The sequence below is a fragment of the Microcebus murinus genome, chromosome X (genome assembly GCF_040939455.1).
Source record: "Microcebus murinus isolate Inina chromosome X, M.murinus_Inina_mat1.0, whole genome shotgun sequence".
In the NCBI taxonomy this organism is placed as follows: domain Eukaryota; kingdom Metazoa; phylum Chordata; class Mammalia; order Primates; family Cheirogaleidae; genus Microcebus; species Microcebus murinus.
Genome location: NC_134136.1, coordinates 56,534,921 through 56,561,261, shown reverse-complemented (window position 1 = coordinate 56,561,261; position 26,341 = coordinate 56,534,921). Strand labels below are relative to the sequence as shown.

Here is a 26,341-nt window from a genome sequence, read left to right as displayed (position 1 = left end):
GTGAGAGGCGTGTCCTGGGGGACAGGTTACCCTGGTAACCATGGCCTTGGCGGCAGGCCAGACCTGATCAGGGCACAGGGCAAGAAGGGTGTGTGTGCAGAGAAGAAACGACAACAGACTTCGACTCCAGCCCCCAGCCCCCTGGGGGCTGACGGGTGGCCATGGAGCTGTACCTCAGGAACTGCTATAAGACTGTCGAAGCCGCCGCCAAAAAGGCGGCCGCCAGCAACCTAAATGCAGACAAGGAACACTGTGGCACCGTGAGTGGCGGCCAGTCCCCTCTCTTCCCCCTTCTGGCCCCAGGGTGGGGTCTGGAGTGGGCAGGCAGACCCACGGGGCGGAGATCTCGGTGAGGGGGAGGGAACGGGGCGTGTCCTTGACTGTCTCACTCAGCTCCCCCAGAGGGTGGCTGGGGCTGACACTGGCCACCACTGGGCAGGGTGGCCTTGGGCGGAGCCCAGAGATAGTTCTGGTGACCCAGGGAAGCCAGGAGGTCTTCCAGGCTGTCAGCCGGCCAGGCCAAGCAGGTTCCTTCAGCCCTGAATGTGTAGTTCTTTGATTTATCTGGAGGTATTAGCCCATGAAGTGGGAGTAGATTGGTCTAAACTAAATGAATACTTCCTGGACTGACTTTCCAATTGTATCTGACAGAGCACAAAGAAAAACCCCTTTCCAGAGGTCGGGGCATCTCACCTACTGGATCTGCCTCTTGGGGTCAAACTGCCGGTTATCCCAGGAAGCAATAGTGTATTCTATACTACAAATATAAGTGAAAAGGTAAACTGCTTTTTAATAGTGCTTAAGTGATTTTCCTTACCCTGTTCAGCTTGCTGTTAAACTTTGCTATGATTGTTTTATGTCTACTTCAATGTCACACACCAAGTGGAGTTAAACGAGTTAAAGGGTTTAAGCTTCTAAACCTCACTTTAATGATATTAATAGAAGGCCTCTCCATGATGCTCCCAGCCCACCACATCCAGCCTTATCTCCAAACCAGAGCCTTCACTCTGACAGGTTGGGGTCTCTTCTGCCCACCCACACATATCATGATGATTCTTACCTCTGTGCCTCTGTCCATCTGGCTCCTAAATCCTGGCATGCACTGTCCTCCTCTCCTTCTCAAAAGTTATTTTCAATGTCTGTGTCCAGGAATTGGACTGAAGTTGAGTTACATGCAGATTGAACACAGCGTTCACAAATTGGGATTCTGCAGGCCACCTACATCCTTAAGACAGGTCTGGGAGGACAGAGGAAGAGAAAGGCAGTTAGGTTTACCCAAATCAGTCCATTGTCTGTATTCCCTCACTTCAGATTCTGCTTGCATGCTTTATTTTCAATGAACATCCTAGTAATTTCAAAAAATTGATGTTTAAAAGTGTGATTTTATTCATCTTACATTTGTAATACTTTTGAATCTGTTTGCAGCTTTATCAACCTTCTTATGGTTTTAATTTGACTGATCCTTACTGCCGACTTTTGGAAACCAGCTATAAAAGTCTACATGATCCACATTTAAAAACATACTATAAGCGAAAAGATATCCTCAGGAGGTTAAGAAAAAATGGCTACATCACCACCAATAATAAAGTACGTTGAAGCCTACTTCCTGTTAACCAGCAAAAACCTACGCATTTCTTAGATGCTTGCTTCTGTATCTAACTTTGAGTCTGTGTCAACTTTTAGTTCAGCAATAGAGGGTACCTAATTTAAAAAACTCAATGAATTACTCAGTATTTGGGCCAAGGGAAAAAAGGCAGCTGTTTTCTCTACATAAAGCTACTTGTTCCTACCTGACCTTTTTCTTTTTTCTTTTTTTTTTCTTTTGAGACAGAGTCTCGCTTTGTTGCCCAGGCTAGAGTGAGTGCCATGGCGTCAGCCTAGCTCACAGCAACCTCAAACTCCTGGGCTCAAGCAATCCTGCTGCCTCAGCCTCCTGAGTAGCTGGGACTATAGGCATGTGCCACCATGCCTGGCTAATTTTTTCTAAATATATTAGTTGGCCAATTAATTTATTTCTATTTATGGTAGAGACGGGGTCTCGCTCTTGCTCAGGATGGTGTCAAACTCCTGAACTCGAGCAATCCGCCTGCCTCGGCCTCCCAGAGTGCTAGGATTACAGGCATTAATCCAGAGTGCTAGGATTACAAATGGTTGCACCCAGCCAACCATTTTTCTTTTATTGCAACAAATATAATTACCAAATAATTTGGGTCTATAAGGACGGACACACACACCCTTATTTATTTTCCCCAAATATATTGTAGTGTTTTCCCCCCTGGTTCTAAAAATAATGATGTCATTTTATACTTGTCAAAAAATATTTCCTATACCCTTTGAGCAAACTAGAGACAAAGGGGGAAACTAGCAAAATACAACTTGATAGAGTAAATGCTTTGGGGAGTTAAACATCATTACTATATTAGTGTTTTAATGAAAAACTGATTGGGAATGGTAAATTCCTAATTATGATGTTAATGAAATAATATTTGGATACAAATTCCATTCTTCTAAGTGAAGTATTGTGAGAATGGAAAAGCAAACACCACATGTACTCGCTATGCAATTGGAACTAATTGATCAACACTCACGTGCACACATGAAAGTAAAACTCAGCAGTAATCAAGCAGGTGGAAGGGGGGAGAGGGGCAGGAGGAGGAGGGGATGGGTGAAATCATACCTAATGGGTACACTGTACACTATCTCGGTGATGGGCACACTTATAACTTTGATGTAAACTGTACAAAAACAATTCATGTAACTAAAACATTTGTATCCACATAATATTCTGAAATTTAAAAAATAAGAAATTGATCCCAAATTGTTACTATTGTTACTATAATGAATGTTTTTTTTTTTACTTTCTTCTCTGTAAAGTGTTATGATCATTACAACTTCGTACTTATATTTTTTGTTTTTGTTTTTGTAGGTTATATGTTCCTTGAAGGAACTGAATAAGTACAGGCATTATCTGAGCAGTTTAAAAGTAGACTTTGAAAGAAACTATATAAAAGAACAAGTAAGTTAAATACTTACATTTGTTTTATTTGGGGCCTGTAACAAAATTTTTATGTAAGGTTTGGTCCTATGCAGAATATTTTCTTATAATATTCTGTCCTAGAAGTATTAATAACAAATCAAATCAAATTTCTATAAGAGATCTATAAAAGATAAAATGAGACACTTGCCTTTCATTTAGAGAGAAAAATTTTCACTTGTCTGGAATGGAGCCACACTAGACTTAAATGCAGGCTAACTGAATTAGCCATTTGCAGAGTACAGGATGTTTACTAAGCCTGAAACATAAGAAGGCATATCAAATGACAGGTCTATTTCTGGGAAACAAAAAAACCACTAAATCTTTTTTTCTTTCAGAAAATGATTGAAAAACAAGTAAAGAAATTATATGAAACCAAGAGAGCTAATGAAAGTTATAATGTTGCTCGATTCCAAAAATGGTTATTACAGGAAAGTACACGAACAACTCCAGTGCAAGAACGGTTAGTAAAACACAGGAATGATCAAAATTAATGCATATTTCATGGAGACATTGTGCATCCCTATAGTCTTCAATGTGGAGACAAAGAAAGGTATATCAAGAGATTCAGGGATTGGGAACCTTGGTACCAAGGCTAGAGAGGAGCATTTCTACCTGAGAAACTGCAGCCTCTAGGAGCCCAAGAGGTAGGCCAAAGTGCCATCTGAAAAAGAAATCCAAAGCACAAACTCCTGATCTTGGGAAACCCAAGTCCATAGCGGCAGAAGGAGACACAAGTGTCTTTAGCCCATGTTTCAAATTTAAGTTTAAGGAAATTACTGCAAAGTCAGAAAACGAGGGTTCCTATACCTCTGTGATGCTAGTGTAAACCTGTGTCATTCCCAACCAAGTGTGTATGATTATTCAACTGTTACCCACATACATTCAATGTTACCATTCAGAGGCCAATCCCATGCCTCGGGATGTAAAGGGATGAGTTCTAGTTCTCTTTCTCCTTTATCAGGCCTGAGTACCAGTTCCCCATCACCTGGCTCTTACAGTGCATGGATTCATCTCCCATGTTTAGGGACTTGGGAACTGCAGAGAGACGAGTACCCATTTATTTTTCAAAAGAAATTCAAATCTGCTAGTTTTTTGAAGTCAGTCCTTCAGTTGATTTCAGCCATCTTGGGAAACTCATGTTCCCCAAACTACTTGAGTTATCAATAATTTCTGTATAAAATACTTTTGATCACTTTATTCCATATTTTGCCATTGTCCCAGCCACAGTAACAGAGAATTGTATAACAGGGACTAGTAAAACAAGTACAGCATGGTCAGTTGATGGATCAGGCTAGCTTAAAGGTCCCTGAATACCTCTAAATTTCCTGTAGTTCAAGAAATAAAAAACAACCAATCAGATCTTTTGGGAATATCAAAACAGATGAAGTCATTGTAAAGGCAACACCCAGTTTACCTTCACTTTTATTTGCACTTTTACTTAGACATTTAGATACGGTTGCTAAGGAAATGGACAAGATTGAACACACTGCAGAAAAACGGAGTGCACTCCGGATGAAGGAAGAAGAAAGCCGACATCGGGACCACATAAGAAGAAAACTTCATCTCCGTAGACAAATTGAAGAGGTGAAGAATGCCACATTTTAAATATTAAGGGAACAATTATGTCTGGTTGTTTGATTGCTAAACATTTTTAGCAGTTTAACACATTACCTGAAGTCATTTCAGTTCTAAAAAATAAATAAACCCCTATTAATCTTTTATCACTATTATAATGGACAAGTTTTTATTTAAAGTAGTGAGACTGATCACCACACATTATATATCCATTACATTAGTCATACCTCATCTGCTCTTTAAAGTTTTAGAATTTAGCTCTAGTGAAAAATAATCATGCCTGAATTCTCAGTTCCCCAAATTCAGACAAGACCATTATTTGTTTGGTTTCTCTGTCAAAATACATTTAAGAGCAGCATTTCTACACATGTTCCTGGCCAAAAAAAAAAAAAAAAAAAAAAAAGCAGCAGATTACATGTGACATACCCCTGAGTCCAGAAGAGAAAACTCTCTTGCCAGCATCCTTTTAGATCCATCCTTGGAGCCAGGCTTATGCTTGAATTAAATGTCTTAATAGCAAAATACTTTCTTTTTCCATTCCATTGCATCCCTCCAACACATTCCCAATAAAAGGCAGTAAAATAAGCCCATTCTAAAGCCAATGTGAAATTTTTCATGATGGTTCACCCAATTTCTGTTAGGCTACTTATTTAGTACAATTTGCTTATTGGTCGTAGATAGACACAATACTAAAAAAAGAAAAAAAAAATATGAAAGACAATCCATACTGACTAGTGTAACATTGTGCTCCCTAGGAATGGAAGGCAAAAGAACTGTCACTTCTAACAAAGATTGGAGAAGAAGTAAAAAGAGAAGCAAGAATTGAAGAACGACGTCAAAAATTCCGAGAAGAAACTAACCGGAAGGTACAGTGAGCTTTCACCAATGACTTGAGCTGTTTGAGAAAAGACTTTTGCCATTTTTTATATTTTAAAATGTGAATTGTCAGAAGTGGCCTAAACTCATGAGGATAGCTATTGATGGAGAGACCCAGCCCTGCCTAAACCTATAATTCAAGGACTGGTCTGAAATGAGACTACTCTTCACAAAGTGAGAAATGAGGTCAATTGGATCTCGTTATTAACATTTATTTTTCTTCATGCTGGACCACAAAAGGAAACTTACCTCTGACTACCTTTCCAGCTTTGTACTTATTGTGACTTTAGAAATCTCAAGACAGGAATGAGGGTTTACTTCAATTATAGCATCCCATTTGAAATATCTGGTTTGCTTTTCTACTGGAAGGTTGACATTAAATTTATATATTAAATATATTTTTTAACATTTTAGAAACAAGTACTTCTAGAGAAAAAAATCGCTTATCATTTACAAAAAATGCAAAAGAATGACCTTAAAACAGAAGAACCAGAGAAGAATATATATAAAAACAAAGGCCCAGATGAAACACAAGGTAAGATAATGTAGCTAAGTAGAAGACGCATATTTATATATTAAATATTAGTGTCTTTATAAACCCCTCCCTCTGTTTTTACAATGAGATTACAAGGCCCTTCCAAAGGGAAGTTGTAGATGCTCATTTCCCCAGTGCCAGGCACTCTCCAAGGCACTTCTCAGTTACAACACCAGTTGTAAAGCATGTACACACACACAAACACACAGAGTTTGTATGTATATATATATATATATATATATGCATTTGTGTGTATATATATATAATGTACATGATAATTACATGTAATATAATATATAATTAATATATATTAATTATAATTAATATGATTAATTATAATATAATTAATAATAGATTAATTGCTCTTACAAAGGCTGCCTATACTGCAGGTTGAAAAGGGAGCCAATAAGAGGAAACAGAACACACACAAAAACAGATATCAAAGACAGAAAGCAAAAGAGATGGATATACATATATAGAGAGAAAATAAGCCAAGAGAGAAAGAAGTTTAAAAGGAGGAGGAGGAGTAAAAAAAATTATATGATACAAAGCAGGAAAGAAAGAAATGTTTAACAAAAGGAGCCAATAAGAGAAAAAAATACAAAAAGGACTGAAAAAAGGAGACAAAAAAAGAGAAAAATAGGGGGAAAAGTTTAAAATGAGGAACCAATAAGAAAAGACTAAACAAAACTGAGAGAGAGAGAGAGATTGCTAGTGAAAGAGAAAAAGATCCCCTTTTGAGGGATATAAAAAAGACATTTTTAAAAATATAAAACAAAAAACAGAAAAAAGTAAGAACAAAAAGGTTGAAAGGAGGCAGTAAGAAAAGATGGTACAAAAAGAAAGAATGAATGAAATAGAGAGGGGGAGAGAATAAGAGAGAGAAAGAAAGCAAGAAAATTGAACAGAAGAAGCCAGTAGACTAACACAAGCACATACTCTGAAGGAGGGAGTGGGGAGCAGACAAAGACAAACAAACAAATAGACCAAAAGAGATGGGGTGAGAAGACAGAGAAAGGAGAAAGATAGGCAGAGTGAAAGAAAGGGAGCAAGAAAAAGACACACAGAAAAAAACATATGGGAACAAAGAAAGGGTAGAGGAAAGAAGGGAAGGATAGAGGGAGAGAGGGAGATAGAAAAGAAAGAAGTTTAAAAATGATAAGTCAGTACGAAAAAGTAAAAGAAAGAAAAAGACAGAATATGAGAGTGAGAGAGAAAGAGAGAGGAATTTGAAGGAGAGAAGCCAGTTAGAAAACCAAATACAATTAGGAGGCAGGTGACAGAAAGATTCAAAATGACAAGTCATTTAAAAAAAATAAGAAGTTAGTAAAAGAAAATATTTAGATAAGCAGATAGATAGACTAGACTTTAAAAAGGAGAAACCAATAAGAAAAGGCAGTACAATGAAGATAGACTGAAGAAAAGAAAAGGACACAGTAGGAAGGGGAGAATAGGAGAAAAACAAAATAATAAAAAAGGAGGCAGTAAGAAAGGCAATACAAGAAAATATAGAACTAAAACAAAAAAAGAAAAAGAAAAAGAGTGAAATAAAAAGGGGAAATAGAGACAAAATGAGAGAAAGCAAAAATAAATAAAATAGAAGTTTAAAAGGAGAAATCAGTAAGAATAGTACAAAAAGGAAAAAGATTTTAAAGGAAGACAGTAATGTTTAAATCATAGGTAGACAGAAAATATGAACAAACTTTTAAAAGAAAGACTCAATAAGAAAATCAGTACAGGAAAATACAGAAAAAAACCATGGAATAAAGACAGACAGAGAGGTGGGAAAGAGAGAGATAAAGAGACAGAGAGATAAAGTAGGCAAGTAAGATAATGTTTAAAGAGAAAAGCCAGTAAAAAGACAGGACAAAAAAAGAGGAAATAGAGAGACTTAGAAAGAGAGAAAAAGGAAAGCAAACAATTTTCAAAATGAAGACAGGAAAAAAATAAAAGAAGACCAAAGGGAGGATGGGAGGATGGGAGGAAGGGAGGAAGGCAGAAGTACAAGCAACAAAGAGAAAGAGACTGAAAGAAAAGAGCAAGAGATATTGAGAAAGGGAAGGAAGAGAAAGGACAGGGGAAGGAAAGTAGAGGAGGAAAAAAGGAAGGCTACAAAGAGAAATAGAAAAGGGAATTGAAAAAGAGCAGCCAGTAACAAATCAATTGTGATGAGGGGAGGGGAGGTGGGGTTTAAAAGGACATTCACTAAATTAAAAAAAGTTTAAGAGGAGCCCATAAAAAATGAATAAAAAGGGGGGAAGGAAGGAGGGAGGAAAGGGGAAGGAAGAGAGAGGGAGTGGAATGGAGACAGAGAGAAAGGAGGAGGGAGATGAAGGAGAAAGGGGGAGGAATATGGAAGGAAGAAGGAAGGTGGACAAGGAAATGGGAGGAGGGAAGGGGAGAGAGGGAGGGGAGAGGGAGGAAGGGGAGAGGGAAGTAGGAGGAAGGGGGAGATGGGATATATGTTGGAGGGAGGAGGAGAGGGGAGGTAGAGGGGTAGAGAGGGAGGGGAGAGGAGGAGAAAGATGAACAGGTAAGTGTGAGGATCTAGGGAAGGGGAGAGAGGGGGAAGAGGAGAGGGAAGTGGGAAGGAGGGTAGGTGGAGGACAGGGAAAAGGTAAGTGTGAAGGAGGAGGGGAGGTGGAGGGAGAGAGAAAGAGTGAGGAACCAAGGGAGGAAGGAAGGATGGATGAAGTGAAAAAGGGAAACTACAGAGAGAAGAGAAGGGGGAAAGAAAGGACAAAAGGCAAAGAAAATTGAATGAAATGGTGAAAGAAAGGGATGGAGTACAATTCATAGGTATAGTGGATAAACAAGTAAAAGGAAGAAGAAAGAAAAAAAGGAAGGGAGAAGGGAGAGACGGGAGGCAGGAAGGAAGGGAGGGAAATTTTGAAAGGATAAGTCATAAGAATAATTAAATGAACAGGGAATGTGATTGTGTGAGAGAGGGATTTAAAAAGGAGGAGCCAGTAAGAAATTCAAGTACAATTGTGGAGAGTGAGAAGAGTTTAAAAGGAAACTTCAGTTACAAAAAAAAACTAAAATAAATTTGATAGATAATAGACAGGGAGACAGATAGATAGATCTGACTTTAAAAGTAAACCAGAAATAAAAGGCAGTACCAAACAAGATAGTAGGAAACAGAGAGAATTAGAAAGAAAAAAATTTTAAGAAAAGGAGCCCATAAAAAGTGAGTTTTAAAAATGAAAGAAAAAGAGGGCTGGAGAAAGGAAGGAAAGGATGGAAAAAGGGGGAAGGAGGAAGGATGGAGGGATAGAGGAAGAGAGGATAGGGAGAGAGAGGGAGGGAAGGAAGGAAGGCAAGGCGAAGAAAAGAGAAAGTGAAAGAGAGCCAGTAACAGACATGTACAAAGGCATAAAATGAGAAAGGAAGGGCGGGGTAGAGGCGTAGAAGGAAAGAAAACAAAATACAAGTTTAAAAGGGATGGAACAGTGTAGGAAAAGAGTAAAGTAAAGGAGTAAATGGAAAGGGAGGAGATTGAAAAGGAGGAGTCTGTAAGAAAATCCAGTACAATATGGTGGTAGGTGGGGGATGTTTTGAAAAGCCACTAAAAAAGAGAGTTAAATAGAACAGAGATGATTGATAGCTAGTTAGATAGGCAGAGAGGCAGGTAGATAGGTATCTGGATAAGGCCCTAAAAAGGAAAAGCCAGTAAAAAATAGGTCAGTAGAAGATAGAAAGAAAGAAAGAAAAATAATTGAGGATAAAAGAAAACAAAAAACTTAGAACCATAAGTTAGAAAATCAAGTATAATATGGGGGGATTAAAAAATGTAAAATTTAATATAAAAACACAGTAAAATAAAGACAGACAGACAAATATGTAGGATAGACTTTAAAAAGTAGAAGCCAAAAAAAAAAAGACAGTATAAAAGAACAGTTAGAAAAAAACAGTAGGAGAAAAGAAAGCAGTTTGATAATCAGAACTAGTAAGAAAATCACATGCAATTGTGTATGCTGTGTGGCTTGGCAAAGTTGAAATATAAAAATCAGTTTTAAAATTATAGTAAAATAAATGAGTACAATGAGCACCATCTGTGGGATGGACATGCTTGAAGCTCTGACTGGGGAGGGAAGGGGGAGGCAAGGCAACATACATAACCTAAACATTTATACCCCCATAATATGCTGAAAAAATAAAGTAAAATAAAGGTAGATAATTTGATAGCTAGATAAGCAGATAGGTACGGGTAGAACTGTAAAAAGAAGTCATTGAAAAAGACAATACAAAATGAAAGAGTTACAAAGAGAGATAGAAAGATATAAAAGACTTTGAAAACAGAAGCCAGTAAGATGAGAGTAAAAGAAGGAAGGGAAGGGACAGGGCAGAATGGAGGGAGAAAGACAGGAAGGGAAAAAGTAATGAAGAATGAGGAAGGAAGGAGGGAAAGAGGGAGGGTGAGAGAGAGGAAAATGCATGCAGGCAGGCTGACAAAGACACAACAAGAAAACTTGACAGAGACTGAGGGAAACTCTTCAAGAGATATACAGAAAGGGAAAGAGAGAAGGAGAGAGAGAGGGTGAGAGGGAAGAAGGAAGAAAGGTCAAAAGTATAATAGGACTGAGTAACTAGGAAAATGTAACATAAAAAAAGTTAGAGATAATCTGAGAGTGAAAGACAGAGGAAAATCTTTGAAAAGGAGGAGCCAGTAAGAAAATTAAGTATATTGTGGAGGGCAGGGAGAAAAAAGAGGTCTAAATAGAAGAAATCAGTAAACATACAATAAAACAAGGATTAATGAAGCCTTGACAATAGGAGGTAGTTAGCTACATAGACTAATAGATAGGCACATAGAATGGACTTTAAAAGTACAGGCCAGTAGAAAAGACAGTATTAAAATGATAAAAGGAGAAAAAGTGAAGGAAAGAAAAAAGTTTAAAAGAGGAGATAGAGAGAGAGAGAGAGTTAGTTTAAGAAAAAAGGAAGAAAGGAGGGAGGGAAGGAGGAGAAGAAAGGCAAGCATGTAAGCAAGCACACAAAGAAAAGATGAAGAAAGGCAGAGAGAGGAAGAGTAGTCCCAGGTACTGGGGAGGCTGAGGCAGGAGGATCCCTTGAGCCCAGGTATTCGAGAGCAGCCTGAACAACATAGTGAACCTGTCTTTATTTTGTTTAAAGTAGAGTAAAAAAAAATACAAAGAGAAATATGAAAACTAAAAGTAAGATGTATGAAAGCTAGGTGGTAGGTGGGTGGACAGATGGATAGGATATATGGATAGATAATGATGTCAAAAAGGAGAAGTCAGTAGTAAAACAAGACAAAAAATATAGAAAGAAAATGAAAGAGAACAAAAGAATAAAGTATTAAGGTGATCCAGTATAAAAAATAGTAGAAGGAGGGAAAGAAAAATAGAAGTAAGGAAGGAAGGCAGAATAAAAGAAAAAAGTTTATAAAGGATGAGTCAATAGATAGCAGAGTTAATTAAAAAAAGAAAGGGAATGTGAGAATCACAGGGAGGAGCAGGTAAGGAAATCAATTACAATTATGTGATGGGGACAGATTTTAAAAGTAAGAGTGCAAAAAAATTAGTAAAATAAAGATGGAAATTTGATAGATGATTGATAGCTGAATATTAATAGGTAGGCAGGTAGATGATTGATTGATTGATTGCACATAAAAGACAGGACCCAGAAAAAAAACAATGTACAAAAGATAGTTATAATTAGAGTTAGAAAAAGAGAAGGAAACAAAAAAAGTTTAAAAAGAGGAGCCAATAACAAGAGAGCAAAAGAAGAATGGAAGGAAGTGTGGAAGGAGAGAAGGGAAAAACAGAAGGAGAAAGGAAGGGAGGACAAGAGCAAGAGAGGGAGGGAGGGAGGCAGAAAAGAGGAAGGAAAGGAGGAAGGAAATAAAGGAGAAAGACAAGAGGGAGAGACACTAGAGAGGATGGATGGAGAAAAGAAAGAAGATAAGAAGAAAGAAATGAGGAAAAGAAGGATAAAGGGGGCAGGAGGGAAGGTGGGAGGAAGATAAGAAGACAGACATACAGCAGGGAAGCAAAGAGATATGGGGAACAAGATAGTGAAAATAAATAAATAAATATGGTTTGTATTAAAAAATGAGTGGAGTAATAGTCTTGAAATACCCCAATTGGGGAAAAAAGCAGGTTACAAAATAGTATGTGCAATATGATTCTAATTTTAATAAATGTATGTGTGTATCTATGCCCAGGGAAAAGAACAGAAGGCAAAAAAAGCAAAATATCATTATATCTATCTCTGAGTGTTTGGATTTGGGAATGATTTCTTTTATTTTCTTATTGTGTTTTTATGCATTTGCTAAATTCAAAACAATGAATATTTAATATAATAGAGTTTTAAAATTAATATTATTTCCAAATGTTCTGTCTTATAAATTTATTCCATACCTCCAGTGTCACTTTAAAACTGAAAATAAATTCAATAAATCAGCAGAAAAAAAAAATAAATGGAGCAAGAATAGATAAAGGGTATACAGATAGGAATGATGGAAGAAAGGGGGGAGAGAAGGAAAGAAGAAAGAAAGAAGGAAGGATGGAAGTGAAGGACAGGGAGAGGGATCTATAAAGAAGTCTGACAAAAATACAATAAAAATGATGGATGACACCTAGGTAGCTAGGTAGGTTGACAGGTAGATAGGTGAGGTAGAAAGGACATTTAAGAGGAGGGGCCAGTAGAGAAGAAAGTATTACAAAGAAAATAGGAGATAGTAAAGGAAAAAAGTTTGGAAGAGGAGCCACTTTTTTATTAAAAAGCAAAAAAGTATAGGAAGGAGAGAGGAAGACAGAGGGAGAAATAGAGTAGGAAAACTAGGTAGAAGGAAGGAAGGGGGAAGGATGTATGGAAAGCAGGAAGCAGGGAGGAGATAGGAAGGGAAACTGGGGCAATAGGCAGGCAGGCTTATAGGCTTCCAAAGAAAAGACAATGCTAGAGAAAGGGTAAAGGGGATAAGAAGGAGACATAGAGGCAGGTAGTAAATATAAAAAATGCAGAAGGAATGAAAGGAAATGAGGGAAAAAAGAGAGAAGGCAGGGAAGAAGGAAGAGAAAAATTTTAAAGGGATGAAGCTAGGAAAATAGTAAAATAAAAAAAAAAAGCAAAGCCAGGCGCGGTGGCTCACACCTGTAATCCTAGCACTCTGGGAGGCTGAGGCAGGCGGATTGCTCGAGATCAGGAGTTCGAAACCAGCCTGAGCAAGAGCAAGACCCCGTCTCTACTATAAATAGAAAGAAATTAATTGGCCAACTAATATATATAGAAAATTAGCCAGGCATGGTGGCGCATGCCTGTAGTCCCAGCTACTCGGGAGGCTGAGGCAGAAGGATTGCTTGAGCCCGGGAGTTTGAGGTTGCTGTGAGCTAGGCTGACGCCAGGGCACTCACTCTCACCTGGTCAACAAGCGAGACTCTGTCTCAAAAAAAAAAAAAAAAAAGCAGAAAAAAAGGTGACACTAAGACACAGGAGTGTAAACAGAGTAAGAAAATTAAGTACATCTATGAAAGACAGACAGGCAAAGAGAGATCTAAAAAGAAATCAAGTAAAATAAGTATAAATAGCTAGAAGGATGACAGGTAGGAGGAAGGGAGGGAAGTAGATAGATAGGTCTATGGATGGACAGAAGTTTTAAAGGGATGAATCAGTAAGGAATGGAGTTAAAGAAGGAAAGAGGTTGTGAGTGTGGGAGAGAGAAGCCTATAAGAAAATCAAGTACTATTGTGTTGATGGGGAGGAGATTTTAAAAGAAAGTCAGAAAAGAAACAGTAAAATAAATATGGATAGCTAGGTGGGTACATAAGTAAGTAAGTCAGGTAAATCAGGGAGACACATAATAGATGACAGATAAATAGATATAGATAGATAGGATCATACTTTAATAGGCATAAGCCAGTATAAAAGACTATGAAATAAATACAAAGAAAGAGTTAGAAGAAAAGAGATACAGATAAAATGAAAAATGTTTGAAAACAAGACCAAGTACAAAATGAAAGAATGGAAGGAAGGAAATAGGGAAGGGAAGGAGGGAGGAAGGCATGTAAAGGAAGATAAAAGGAGAGAGTGAGAGAGAAAGGGAGGAAAAATAAAGGGACAGCGGGAAAAGAAGGAAGAACAGTAGGAATACAGGCAGGGTAAGAATAGAGAAAGAAAGAGACAGAAAGAAAATGAGGTAGAGTAAGAAAAAACATAGAAAGGGGCAGTAAAGGAAAGAAGAAAGGATGGAAGGGAGGGGTGGAAAGGAAGAGAAGTTTAAAGTGCTTCGTCTGTAGAAAACAGTAAAATAAAAAAGAAAAGAATGAGAGAAACAGAAAGAAAGGTTTGAAAAGGAGGAGCTAATAAGAAAATTAAGTACAATTGTGAACAGCAGGGAAATAGAAAGATCTAAAAGGAAGAAGTCAGTTAAAATATTGCCATAAAACAAGATAGATGGATGACAGCTAGATAGGAAAGGAGGGAGGTATAAAAAGAAAGAAAGAAAGAACTGAAAAAATCTGTTTTCAAAAGGAGAACACAATAAAAAGTCAGTACATAAAAACAGAGTTGGAAAAGTTAAGAGAGGAAATGAAAACATTTTAAAGAGGCCGTTAAATAGAGGGTACAGGAAAGTGGGAATATGGATAGCATAGGATAGGATGGAAGAAAGGAATGAGGGAAGACAAATCAAAGAAGGAAGAAAAGAAGGCAAGTGAGCATGCCTGCAGACAGGCACAGAGGAGAAACAGAAATAAAGAGACGGAGGAAGAAAAAGACATAGGAAAGGAATAAGGGAAAGAAAGAAGGAAAGAATGGAGGTAGAACAGAGTAAGAAATTAAGAAAGAAAGAGAAGATGTTTAAAGTTTACTAAATGAAGGAAAAATATAAGAATGAGAGACAGTAAGAATAAAGAGACAGAGAAAAAAGGGAAAAGGAAATAGAAACAAAGAAATGCAAGCAGGAAAGAGAAGTAAGTATAAAGTGTACAAAAAAGATAAGAAAAGAAGTGGAGAGATAGGAAAGGAAAAGGAGACAGAAACAAAGAGAACAAAAACAGGAAAAGCTGCCGGACGGGGTGGCGCGCGCCTGTAGTCCCAGCTACTCGGGAGGCTGAGATGGGAGGATCGCTTGAGCCCAGGAGTTCTGGGCTGTAGTGCGCTATGCCGATCGGGTGTCCGCACTAAGTTCGGCATCAATATGGTGACCTCCCGGGAGCGGGGGACCACCAGGTTGCCTAAGGAGGGGTGAACCGGCCCAGGTCGGAAACGGAGCAGGTCAAAACTCCCGTGCTGATCAGTAGTGGGATCGCGCCTGTGAATAGCCACTGCACTCCAGCCTGGGCAACATAGCGAGACCCCGTCTCTAAAAAAAACAAACAAACAAAAAAAACAAACAAACAGGAAAAGCTTAAAAACACAAAGTCTATGAGAAAACTTTACAAAGAAGAGAAAGACAAAAGAAAAGTTTGAAAAGGAGCCAATAATAAATGAAATTTAAGAGAGACACCGAGAGAAAGATGTAAAAAAAGGGGGGAAGAAGTGATTAAGAAAAACTAAAAGATGGTAAAGACAGAAAGAGAAGGAAAGAAAGACAAGAGAAAAAAGTAAGATGTTTAACAAAGAAGAGTCAATAAGAAATGCCACTGTAAAAATAATGAAAGCAAGACAGAAAGAGAACAAAAGTTCTAAAAGGAGGAGCCAATAAAGAAAACTATGCAAAGATGGAAAGAGTAAAATAAAATCAAATACTGCATGTTCCCACTTCCAAGTGGGACCCAAATAGTGTGCACACACGGACATACAGAACGGAATGATAGACACTGGAGATTGGGAAGGGTGAGAAGTGGGTGTGGTATGAGAAATTACCTAATGGGTACTACGTACACTAATCAGGTGATGGTTACACAAAAAGCCCAGCCTTCACTACTACACAATAGATCCATACAACAAAACAGTACTTGTATCCCCTAAATCTATAAAAATAATTTTAAAAAGTAAAACTATACACCAAAAAAGAAAGTAAAATAAAGTAAGAGGGAAAGGGAGGGAAGGAGGGAGGAAGGAAGGTACTTAGGAAGAAGAAAAGAAGTTTATAAAGAATGATCAGTAAGAAAAAGGAGATTCTAAAAAAGAAAGAGAATATTACAGGGAAAGAAAAGAGAAAACAAGAAAATAACCTAGTTCAATTGTATACTTTTTCCATTAAAAATGGCTAAGACTAGAAAAAATTCAAAATAAAAAGGAAAAGAATCAAGTACAATTGTGCTGTGAGGAACTGATTATAAAAGAAGTCAGGCAAAAAATGGAGACAGAGAGATAGATGACTGATAGCTGAATAAATAAATAGATGGTAGGTAGGTTGGCAGGTAAGTAGATAGATGAGATAGATAGATAGATAGATAGATAGATAGATAGATAGATAGATAGATAGATAGAATAAGAAAGGCAGAAACCAATATGAAAAAGAGAGTTAGAAAGAAAGAATGGTGACGGGGAGAAAACAGTTTTAAAAGAGCTGCGAATAGAAATCGAATAAAAGAAGAATGGAAGGAAGGAGGGACAGAAGGTGGGAGGGAGGGCAGGTAGGCAGGCAGGAAAGAAAGAAGGATGAAGGGGGCAGAAGAAAGGAAGGAAAGTAGGGAGAGAAAAATGGAGGAAAGAAGGAAGGCGGGTAGGCATGGGGCCAGAGAACAAATAGAGAAAGAAAGTCCAGGATAGAGACAATTAAAGAAATGGAGTGAGAAATGACAGAAAGGTTATAGAGGCAGGCACAAAAGAAGGAGGAAAAAAGGAAGGGAAGAAGTGGAAGCAGAAAGAGGAGAGATCTTAAAAGAAGAAGCTAGTTGAAACTAGCGTAAAATAAAGAAAGATACAGGAAGACAGATTAGATAGATAGATAGATAGATAGATAGATAGATAGATAGATAGATAGATAGATAGATTTATAGAACAGATCTTAAAGGTAGAAGCCAGTTTTTAAAAAAGACCATATGAAATCAATAAAAAGAGTAAGCGCAAAAAAGACAGGGAAGGAAATAAATGGTTTAAAAAGAGGAGTCACTAGAAAAAGTATAAAACTAGAACAGAAGGGGAAAAGGGAGGGAAGAAAAAAGAGAGGAAGAAAGGATGGAAAGAAAATAAGAAAGAAGGAAAAAAGTTTATAAATAGTCAATAAGGAAAAGAGCTAAAGAAGAGAAAGGGAATATGAGGATAAGAGGGAGGAGCCAGTAAGAAAATCAGCTATAATTGTGTTGATGGGGAGGAGATAAAAAAAAATAAAAGTCATTTAAAAAGAGAGACAGTAAAATAAAGATGGATAAATAGCCAGGTAAGTACTTAGGTAAGTAGATAGATAGTTGATTGATTGATAGATAGATAGATAGATAGATAGATGACAGACAGGCAGACACCTTGGACTTTGAAAGGCATAAGCCAACATAAAGGACTGAATGAAACAGATATAAAGAAAGAGTTGGGACAAAGAGATAGAGGTGAAGTGAAAAATGTTTAGAAGCCAGAAACGGTAAAAAAAAAAAAAAAGAATGAATGAATGAATGGAAGGAGGAAAGAGACAGTAAGAAAGGGAAAAAACAAGGAAGGAAAGAAGTAGGTTAGGTAGGTAAGGATGAAGTGCAGGAGACTGGAAGAAAGAAAGGAAAACATGCAGTCAGGGTAAGAATATGGAAAGAAAGGAAAAGAGAGAGAGACAGTGAACAAAATGGAGTGAGAAAAGACACAGGAAAAGGCAATGACAAGAAAGAAAAGAAGGGAAGGGACAAGATAGAAAGGAAGGAAGGGGTAGAAAGAAAGAAAGTTAAAGCGATGAGTCTGTAGGAAAGAGCAAAATTGTTTTTATAAAGAGGGAATGTGACACTGAGAGACAGAGAAGGGCTTGAAAAGGAGGAGCTAGTAAGAAAATTACATCCAATTATAAACATCAGGGAAAGAGACCTATAAAGAAGAAGCCAGTTCAATATTACAGTAAAATAATATAGATAGATGGATGAATGGCAGCTAGGAAAGGAGGGAGGTATAAATGGAAAAGAAAGATATGAGAAAGGAAGGAAGGGAAGGAGGGAGAGAGGGAGATTTTAAAAAGGAGAACCCAGTAAAAATGTCAATGCATAAAAGATAGAAAATTAAGAAGGGAAAGAGGAAATTAAAAATATTTTTAAAGGGTCCAGTAAATAGAGAATGAAAGAGGGAATACTGAATAGGATAGGATAATAAAGGAGGAAGGAATAAAGGTAGAAGGAAAGGAGAAAGGCAGAAGGTAGGAAAATAGGCAGCATACAGATTGGCACAGGTTAAAAGAGGGAGAAAGAAAGAAAAGGAAAAAAGAGAGAAACAAAGAAAAGGAAGAAGAGAAAAAGAAAGGAAGGAAGGAAGGAAGGAAGGAAGGAAGGAAGGAAGGAAGGAAGGAAGGAAGGAAGGAAGGAAGGGAGGGAGGGAGGGAGGGAGGGAGGGAGGGAGGGAGGGAAGGAAGGAAGGAAGGAAGAAAGGAAGGAAGGAAGGAAGGAAGGAGAAGGGAAAGGAAAGGAAAGACAGGAAGAATAAAGTAGGGAAGGAGTAAGAAAAGAAAGAAATAAACATTTTAAAGGATTAATTTTTTTAACAAAAGGTAAAAATATGAGAATGAGAGAAAGATAAGAAGAAAAAAGGAAGTAAGAAGAAAGGATGGGAGGAAGGAGAAAAGAAATACAAACAGAAAGAAAGGGAGAATATTACACACGTAGGAAGGAGCCAGTAAGAATAAAGTATACAATAAGATAAAAAGAAGAGAAAGATATAGAGAGACAGAAATGGAGAACAAAAGAGAAAAGTTTAAAATCTAATAGCTTATAAGAAGACTTTACACAAAAAAAAAAGAGAAAACGGAAAGTTTAAAATGAGGGGCCAATAATAAAATAAATTTAAGAGAGATGTACCAAAAGAAGAAGAAGAAAAGATTACAAAAAATGATAGAGTTGAAGAGGGGAGAGGAGGGTGGGAGAGAGACAGGGAAGGAAAGAAGGGAAGAGAGAAAGGTGTTTAACGAACAAGGGTCAATAAGAAATGCCACTGCAGTAAATCATGAAAATAAGCAAGAAAAATAAAATAAAATAAATTCTTAAAGAAGGAGCCAATAAAGAAAACAGTGCAAAAAAGATATAAAGAATAAAATGCAGTGAGAGAAAGAGGGAGGGAGGAAGGAAGAAGGAAGGAAAGGACAAACTTAGGAAGGATGAAAGAAGTTTATAAAGGAGTCAACAGGGAACAGTTAAAGGAAGAAAGAAAATATGAGAGCGAGAGGGAGGAGCCAATAAGAAAACCAAGTACAATTTGGCAGGGGTGGGGGGGCAGATTTTAAGTTGGAAATAGGAAAATAAAACAGAAACATAAAGACAGAAAGAGAGATGATTAATAGCTGGGTAGATAACTAGATAGGTAGATGGATTGGTAAATAAGTAGATGGATATGAGAGAGAGAGAGAACATACAGAAGCAAGTATAACGAAGAATGTATAAAAAGATAGAATGAGAGAGAGTAATTTAAAAAGAGGAACCAGTAGAAAGAACATAAAAGAAGAATGGGAGGAAGGAAGGAATAAAGGATAGAGGAAAGCAAGTAAGAGGGAAAGGAGAAAACTTGTGGAAGATGGAAAGGAGAAAGGAAGGGAGAAATGAATGAAGCTAGGAGAGAGGTCAGGGAATATGGATGGGGAAACAAAAGAAGGAAGGAAGGAGGAAAGAAGGGAGGGAGGGAGGGAGGGAGGGAGGGAAGGAAGGAAGGAAGGAAGGAAGGAAGGAAGGAAGGAAGGAAGGAAGGAAGGAAGGAAGGAAGGAAGGAAGGAAGGAAGGAAGGAAGGAAAATTAAGGGGGCCAGGAGAGAGGAAGAAAACAGGGAAGGCATGCGGGCAGAGTAAGAATAGAGAAAGAGAGATAGCGAAGAAAATGGAGTGAGAAAAGACATAGAAAATGCAACAAAGGAGAAGAAATGAAGCAGGCAGGAAGAAAGGCAGGAAGATATGGGAAGAAAGAAAGTGATGAGTCTGGAGGCCGAGGCTGGTGGCTCACACCTGTAATCCTAGCACTGTGGGAGGCCAAGTCTAGAGGATCACTTGAGGTCAGGAGGTCCAGACCAGCCTCAGAGACCTGCTCTCTAACAAAAATAGAAAAAATTATCCGGGCATAGTGGCACGTGCCTGTAGTCCCACCTACTCGGGAGGCTGAGGCAGAAGGATTGCTTGAGCCCAGGAGTTTGAGGTTGCTGTGAGCTAGGCTGACGCCATGGTACTCTAGCCTGGGCAACAGAGTGAGACTCTGACTCAAAAAATAAATAAATAAATAAATAAATAAATAAATAAATAAATAAATAAATAAAAAGTGATGAGTCTGTAGGAAAGAACAAAATAAAAAAGAAGAGAATGTGAGCAGGACACAGAGAGGGATTGGAAGAGAGGCGCTAGTGAGAAAATTTCATACAACTGTGGAAAGCAGGGAAAGAAAAATCTAAAAAGAAGTCAGTCAAAATATTACAATGAAGTAAGACTGAAGGATAGGTAGATGATAGCTAGATAGAAAGGGACGCAGGTTGGTGTAAATTGGAAGGAAAGGAGGGAGAGAGGGAGGGAGGAAGGAGGAATTGATTTTGAAAAGGAATGCCCAGGGGAAAAAAAAGTCACTACATAAAAGAAAGACAGGTAGAAAGGGAAAGAGAAGAAATAAGAAGTTTTAAAAAGGGTCCAGTAAATAGAGAGTATTTTTAAAAAGAGGGAAGATAGGATAGGATAGGATAGGATAGGATAGGATAGGATAGGATAGGATAGGATAGGATAGGATAGGAAAGGAAAGGAAAGGAAAGGAAAGGAAAGGAAAGGAAAGGAAAGGAAAGGAAAGGAAAGGAAAGGAAAGGAAAGGAAAGGAAAGGAAAGGAAAGGAAAGGAAAGGAAAGGAAAGGAAAGGAGGCACGCATGCAGACAGGCACAGAAGAAAAATAAAACATAAAGGGAGCAAGAAAAAGACAGAGAAAGGAAAAGAGAAAAGGACAAAGAAAGAAAGATGAAGGTAGGAAGGAGTAAGAAATGAAGAAAGAAATAGAGAGGAGATATTTATAGGGAAATAATTAATAAGAAAAAGTAAAATAAAGGAGAAAATAAGAGAATGAGAAAGAAAAAGAAACAAAGAAAAAGCCAGAAAGGAAAAAACAGAGAGAGAATCACAGAAAGGAAGAATGCTTCACAAGCAGGAAGGAGCCAGTAATAATAAAACATACAAAGAATGGTTAAAAAGAAATAAAAAGACAAAGATATGGACAGGTAGAAAAAGAAAGTAAGACAGAAATAGAACAAAAAAAAAGAAAAGTTTAAAAACAAAAAGCCAGTAAGACTTTACCTAAAAGAGAAAGAGAAAAAGAAATATTTTAAAAGGAAGAGTTTATAAAATAAAGGGGGGATTAAAAAAAGAGGAATAAATAAGAAACAAGTATAAAAATGATAAAGACAGAGAGAGAGAAGGAAAAGGGGAAGAGACTGAGAAGACGTTTAACAAGGAAGAGTCAATAAGAAATGTCACTGCAATAAATAAATCAAGAAAGAGAATGAAATAGGTTCTAAATGGAGGGGCCAATAAAAAAAACACAGTAAAAAAGATGGGAAAAGTAAAATAAAGTTAGAGTGAAAGATGGAAGGAGAAAGGGAGGAAAAGAACTAAGGAAGGAGAGAAGCAGTTTATTTATAAAGGATGAGTTGGCAGAGAACAGAGTTAAAAGAAAGAGAATATGAGATTGAGAGGGAAAAGCCAATAAGAAAACAAAGGAACAGATTGTAAGGTTGGATACAGGAAAACAAAATAAACATAAGACAGATAATTGATAGCTGAATAGATAGCTATATAGATGATAGATAGATAGATAGATAGATAGATAGATAGATAGATAGATAGATAGATAGAACTTAAAGGCAGAAGCCAGTAAAAAGAATGTATGAACAAAGAAAGAGTTAGAAAGAAAGAGGGAGAAGTAAAGAAAGAGGAAATATAGGAGAGGATGGGAAGGGAGGGAGGAATAAAGTCAGAAGGAATGAAAGAAAACAGAAAGAAGGAAGAAGGGAAGGAAAGAAGGCAGGCGGGTATTATACTGACAGATACAGAGGAGAAATAGAAATAAAAGGAGTGAGAAAAAGACATACAGGGATTAAGGAAAGAATTAAAATGAAGAAAGAAATAAGGAGATGTATTAAAAGGACTAGTTAAAAGAAAGTAAAATTAAGAAGGAAAAACTGAGAGAATGTAAAAAAGACAGACAGTTTCACTGACAAGAAGGGGCCAGTAAGAATAAAATGCACAAAAAAAGAGAGAAAGATTTTTAAAAAAGGAGAGAATGACAGAAATAGAACAAAAAAGAGAAATGTTTGAAAATGAGAAGCCTTTAAGAAGACTTTTACACAAAAAAGAGAAAGAAAAGTTTTAAAAGGAGTGGACAATAATAAATTTGAGAGAGAAAGGAGGAAGGAGTAAGAAAAGATTACCAAAAAATGATAGCATTAGAGAGAAAGAGAAAAGAAAGAAGGAGGGGAAGAGAAAGGGAAGGAAGTAAGATGTTCAACAAGGAAAAGTCAATAAGAAATGCCACTGCAAAAATAATGAAAGCAAGAAACAAAGATAACAAAATAAGTTCCCAAAAGGAGCAGACAATAAGGAAAACAGGGAGGGAACAAGGATAGAGAAAGAAAAGAAGTTTTATAAGGAAAGCAAAAAAGAAAAGAAGTTTAATGAGAGAGAGAATGTGTGTGCAAGAAAAAGTTTAAAAAGGAGGCGCTAGTAGGAATAGACGATTGAGAAGGAAGAAGGAATGAAAACTGTATAAAGGAGCAGTCAGTAAGACAAGCTCATAGTTCAGTTCAGTGAAGCAATGAGGCTGGAACATTCTGCCTGTGTGATGCTAGATCACTTTGGCAGCTATAGAGCTCCCTCCATCTTCAACTGTTAACTTCTACCTCTGGTAGAAAGTTTCGGGTAGGCATCTTACACTATGGTCATCTCAAATCCTTTTGGAAAAAGAAAACAGAAATGAATTTAAATTAATAATATTACAGAGGTAACAGAAGAGCGAGGATACCTATTTCACATACGAAATTGACTCATACCACTATAATAAGGCTGTCATCTTCCACCATGCCGACACCTAAGGACGCACATCTTATAACTCTAATGAAAACCCAATTAGCACACATGCAGTTTGGAATCCTTTTGTCTATCTAAATGGTTAGAAACAGGAGCTGTAATCACCTTTTTCCCAAATGAGGTCTATGTATATGGTTGCTTCTGCCAAGTTGTGAGGCACAACCAAGAATTGTCATTGTCCCTAGCCTGGAGGGTTTCCAGCACAGTCATTATGCTGGACTGCCTCCCACACAGAGAAAAAGCCATGTTCTCATGGAGCAGGAGGTAGTTTTTCCCTTCTCCCAGAAGACGATTCTGTCTAGTTAGAACTAAAGCATAACTTTAATTAGACAAGATGATTTTATAAAAGTAATTGTCCTTCCTCCCCATCACATCTTTCTCTTCTAGGGTCTCTCAACCTTGGCATGATTGACATTTGGGGCCACATAATCCTTTGTTTGTGGGGGCCATCCTGTGCATGCTAGGGTGTTTAGCAGCATCTCTAGCCTCTACCCATGCCAGAAACACCCCTCCCCCAATTTGTGACCATCAAAAATGTCTCCAGACATTTCCAAATTGCCTTCCATCGAGAACCAGTGCCTATCACCTCCAATTCCTTCCAACAACCCCACATATATATTGATTGTTAGCTCCTCTTATTGGGCATGAAAGAATAAATAGAATCTCTCTGGGATAATTTTGTCATCTCCACTATGAAAAATAAATGTTTCATTATATTTCTTTAAGAAGTTTCTCCGAAGACAAAGAAAACGAATTACACTTCGGCTCACCAGGAAACACACCAAGCACACCAAGCACACCAAGCACACCAAGGACACCAAGGACACCTAGGACACCAAGGACACCAAGGACACAGAGGTGATTGAAATGTTATGATTAGAAATTAGTAGTTTGTGGAAAGACTGGATTTGGTAATGGCCTCTTCTGCTTAGCATGCAGATAAATCCTCTAGCCTCTTCTATCCAGTGATGGATTTTGACTAATGCTTACCAACAGTGATACAGCTTCTATTGCCATCTGGTTTAGATAGACTCCCTAATTATTCAGTTGGTGTCACTGCCTCTGCACTCCTATGAGCAGGGCAGCCCACAGCTTGCAGCTGACCAACCTCCAAGCACAATTCAGAGCCCTGACTTCCTCACAATTCCTGCTCCTGATCTGATCTCTGTACTTTTCCATTCCCAACAAGTTCCTGAGGTATTTTTTCAGCCTGTGCCTCACTAGCTGCTGCCACCGCTGCTGCCACCCTTGCTCAGCAGTTCTGTCTCCTAGAATAGCAGTCCCCAACCTTTGTGGCACCAGGGGCCAGGTTTATGGAAGACAATTTTTCCAGTTCTTTTTTAAGTGCCAGCCCCATGAGCATCACCTAGGAGCTAATTAGAAAAGCAGATTCACAGACCTCGCTCCAGACCTACTGAATCATAATCTGCATTTTAACAAGATCCCCAAGTGCTTAATGTGCACGTTAAAGTTTGGGAAGTACTGCCTTCCATGACCTCATAGAGGCAGAATAAAGTTAGACTGCTTGGATGGAATGTCCACTACCTCCTTTGGTCTCCAGAGAGAGGCCCCTGTCTCCATTCACATAGCACTTAGCCTGTTGGCATTCACAGTTGAAGTCTGCCACTGCCATAATGACCCATGCTCTGGACTCCTAGAGCTCAGTAGAGCCTCTAGCTTTCCTGTCCTCCCTGCCTCCAATTCTGGCTACCTGCTCCATAACACTCAGGGCCTTCTTACCTCTACCACAATGACTCCCTCTGCAAGCTCCCCAGCTCCACTCTCAGCCCTTTCTGGGCCATGCTTACAGTACATGAGAACCAAGAGTAGCTTAAGAAAATAAAACCTCAGAGAGAGCCTTGCTATGCCTGACCACACCCTGGTGCTAAGTTGCTGGTCCATGTCCCATGAGGAGAGGAGGAAGTATGGGTAGGGGCTGGGGGGAGGGGAACTAAGTAATCTCTTTCTCCTAAATGGGGAGTGGAGCTATAGTCCCTCTTGTCTGTTCTCCACAGTAATCTCACTTACCTAAAGCAACCAAGGCCCAGAGTAAAGCAAATGTGAAGCCACATCTGAGTTCTTTGCTCTTCATCCTCTCTCTCCCACCATCCTTCCATCTTTCCACCATCTCTGAGCTGCTAAAGGAGTGGCCTTTCTTTGGTACCTTTCCTTAAATTATATCCCCCTTCTTGACCCCAGATGACTCTTCATGGTGGGCAAGGGTATCTCCAGTACACTACAGGAGAATTTTCTGAGATAAGTATTATAAGCTGTTGCTACACAAAAAAAGGAAGATGAAAGTTAGAAAAATTCTTGAGACAATTGCATGGCTCACAAGGTGTCCTGTCTTGCTGTGTCATCTTACTTTTGGCTGACAGGTGCTGAATATTACCTTGGTGTTTATCATGGCATTCCTCCTGTTACAAATTCTAATCTCACCTCTCTGTCTCCACTCTCAAACTAGCAGATGCCTATGAAAGGCTAAGGTAAAGAGTACTTAAGGAGTCAAAAATGATATAAAATTTTTGAAATAAGAGCTCTGTTGCACAATAGCTGCTTCACATGTGTCAAGCCCCTAAATGTAGACATAGAAAAATATGGGTCTGTAGACCTCCATCCAGAAGGCATGCTCACTGTAAATAGATGTAAATATAAAAACATATGTTATATATTGAAATAATAACCTCATAAAAATGGGCAAAGGCACAACAACCTCATAAAAATGGGCTAACAGATATTTTACTGAAGAAGCTATACAGATGGCAAATAAGCACATAAAAAGCTGTTCAACATTATTAGTCATTAGAGAAATGCAAATTAAACCACAATAAGACTACACACCCAGTAAAATGGCTAGAATTTAAATAACTGATCATACCAAGTAGTTGCAAGAATGTGGAGCAACTGGAACTCTCTTACACTACTAGTGGGAATGTAACGTGATACAACCACTGCAGAAAATACTTTGGAAACTTATATTAAACTTATATCTACCATGTAATTCAGCCATTCCACTACTAGGTAATAAAAGTGAAAATATATGTCCACATAAAGACTTGAACACCAATGTTCGTAGCAGCATTATTCATCATAGCCCAAAACTGGAAACAACCTAAATGCCCTTCAATGAGCAAATGGATAAACCATAGTACATACATACCGTGGAATACTGTTCAGCAATAAAAAGGAATG

General features: G+C 38.0%; 1 protein-coding gene across 1 annotated transcript; it reads left to right on the top strand.

Moving 5' to 3' along the window:
- On the top strand, positions 1-23,980 carry LOC105871724 (fibrous sheath-interacting protein 2-like). Its single transcript, XM_075999145.1, has 8 exons — positions 1-260; positions 652-777; positions 1,426-1,587; positions 2,927-3,016; positions 3,466-3,497; positions 4,480-4,621; positions 5,368-5,478; positions 23,876-23,980. Exons 1-8 carry the CDS (start codon positions 162-164, stop codon positions 23,978-23,980), a joined length of 867 nt encoding a protein of 288 aa, XP_075855260.1. The 5' UTR covers positions 1-161.
- Positions 23,981-26,341: the final 2,361 nt, after the last annotated feature.

Excerpts from the sequence above, each read along its gene's own strand:
- LOC105871724 (XM_075999145.1), top strand. The coding sequence starts at position 162 with ATGGAGCTGTACCTCAGGAACTGCTATAAGACTGTCGAAGCCGCCGCC. Across the intron at positions 3,498-4,479 it reads ACAACTCCAGTGCAAGAACG|ACATTTAGATACGGTTGCTA; the intron begins GTTAGTAAAACA and ends ACTTTTACTTAG. Across the intron at positions 4,622-5,367 it reads TCCGTAGACAAATTGAAGAG|GAATGGAAGGCAAAAGAACT; the intron begins GTGAAGAATGCC and ends TGTGCTCCCTAG.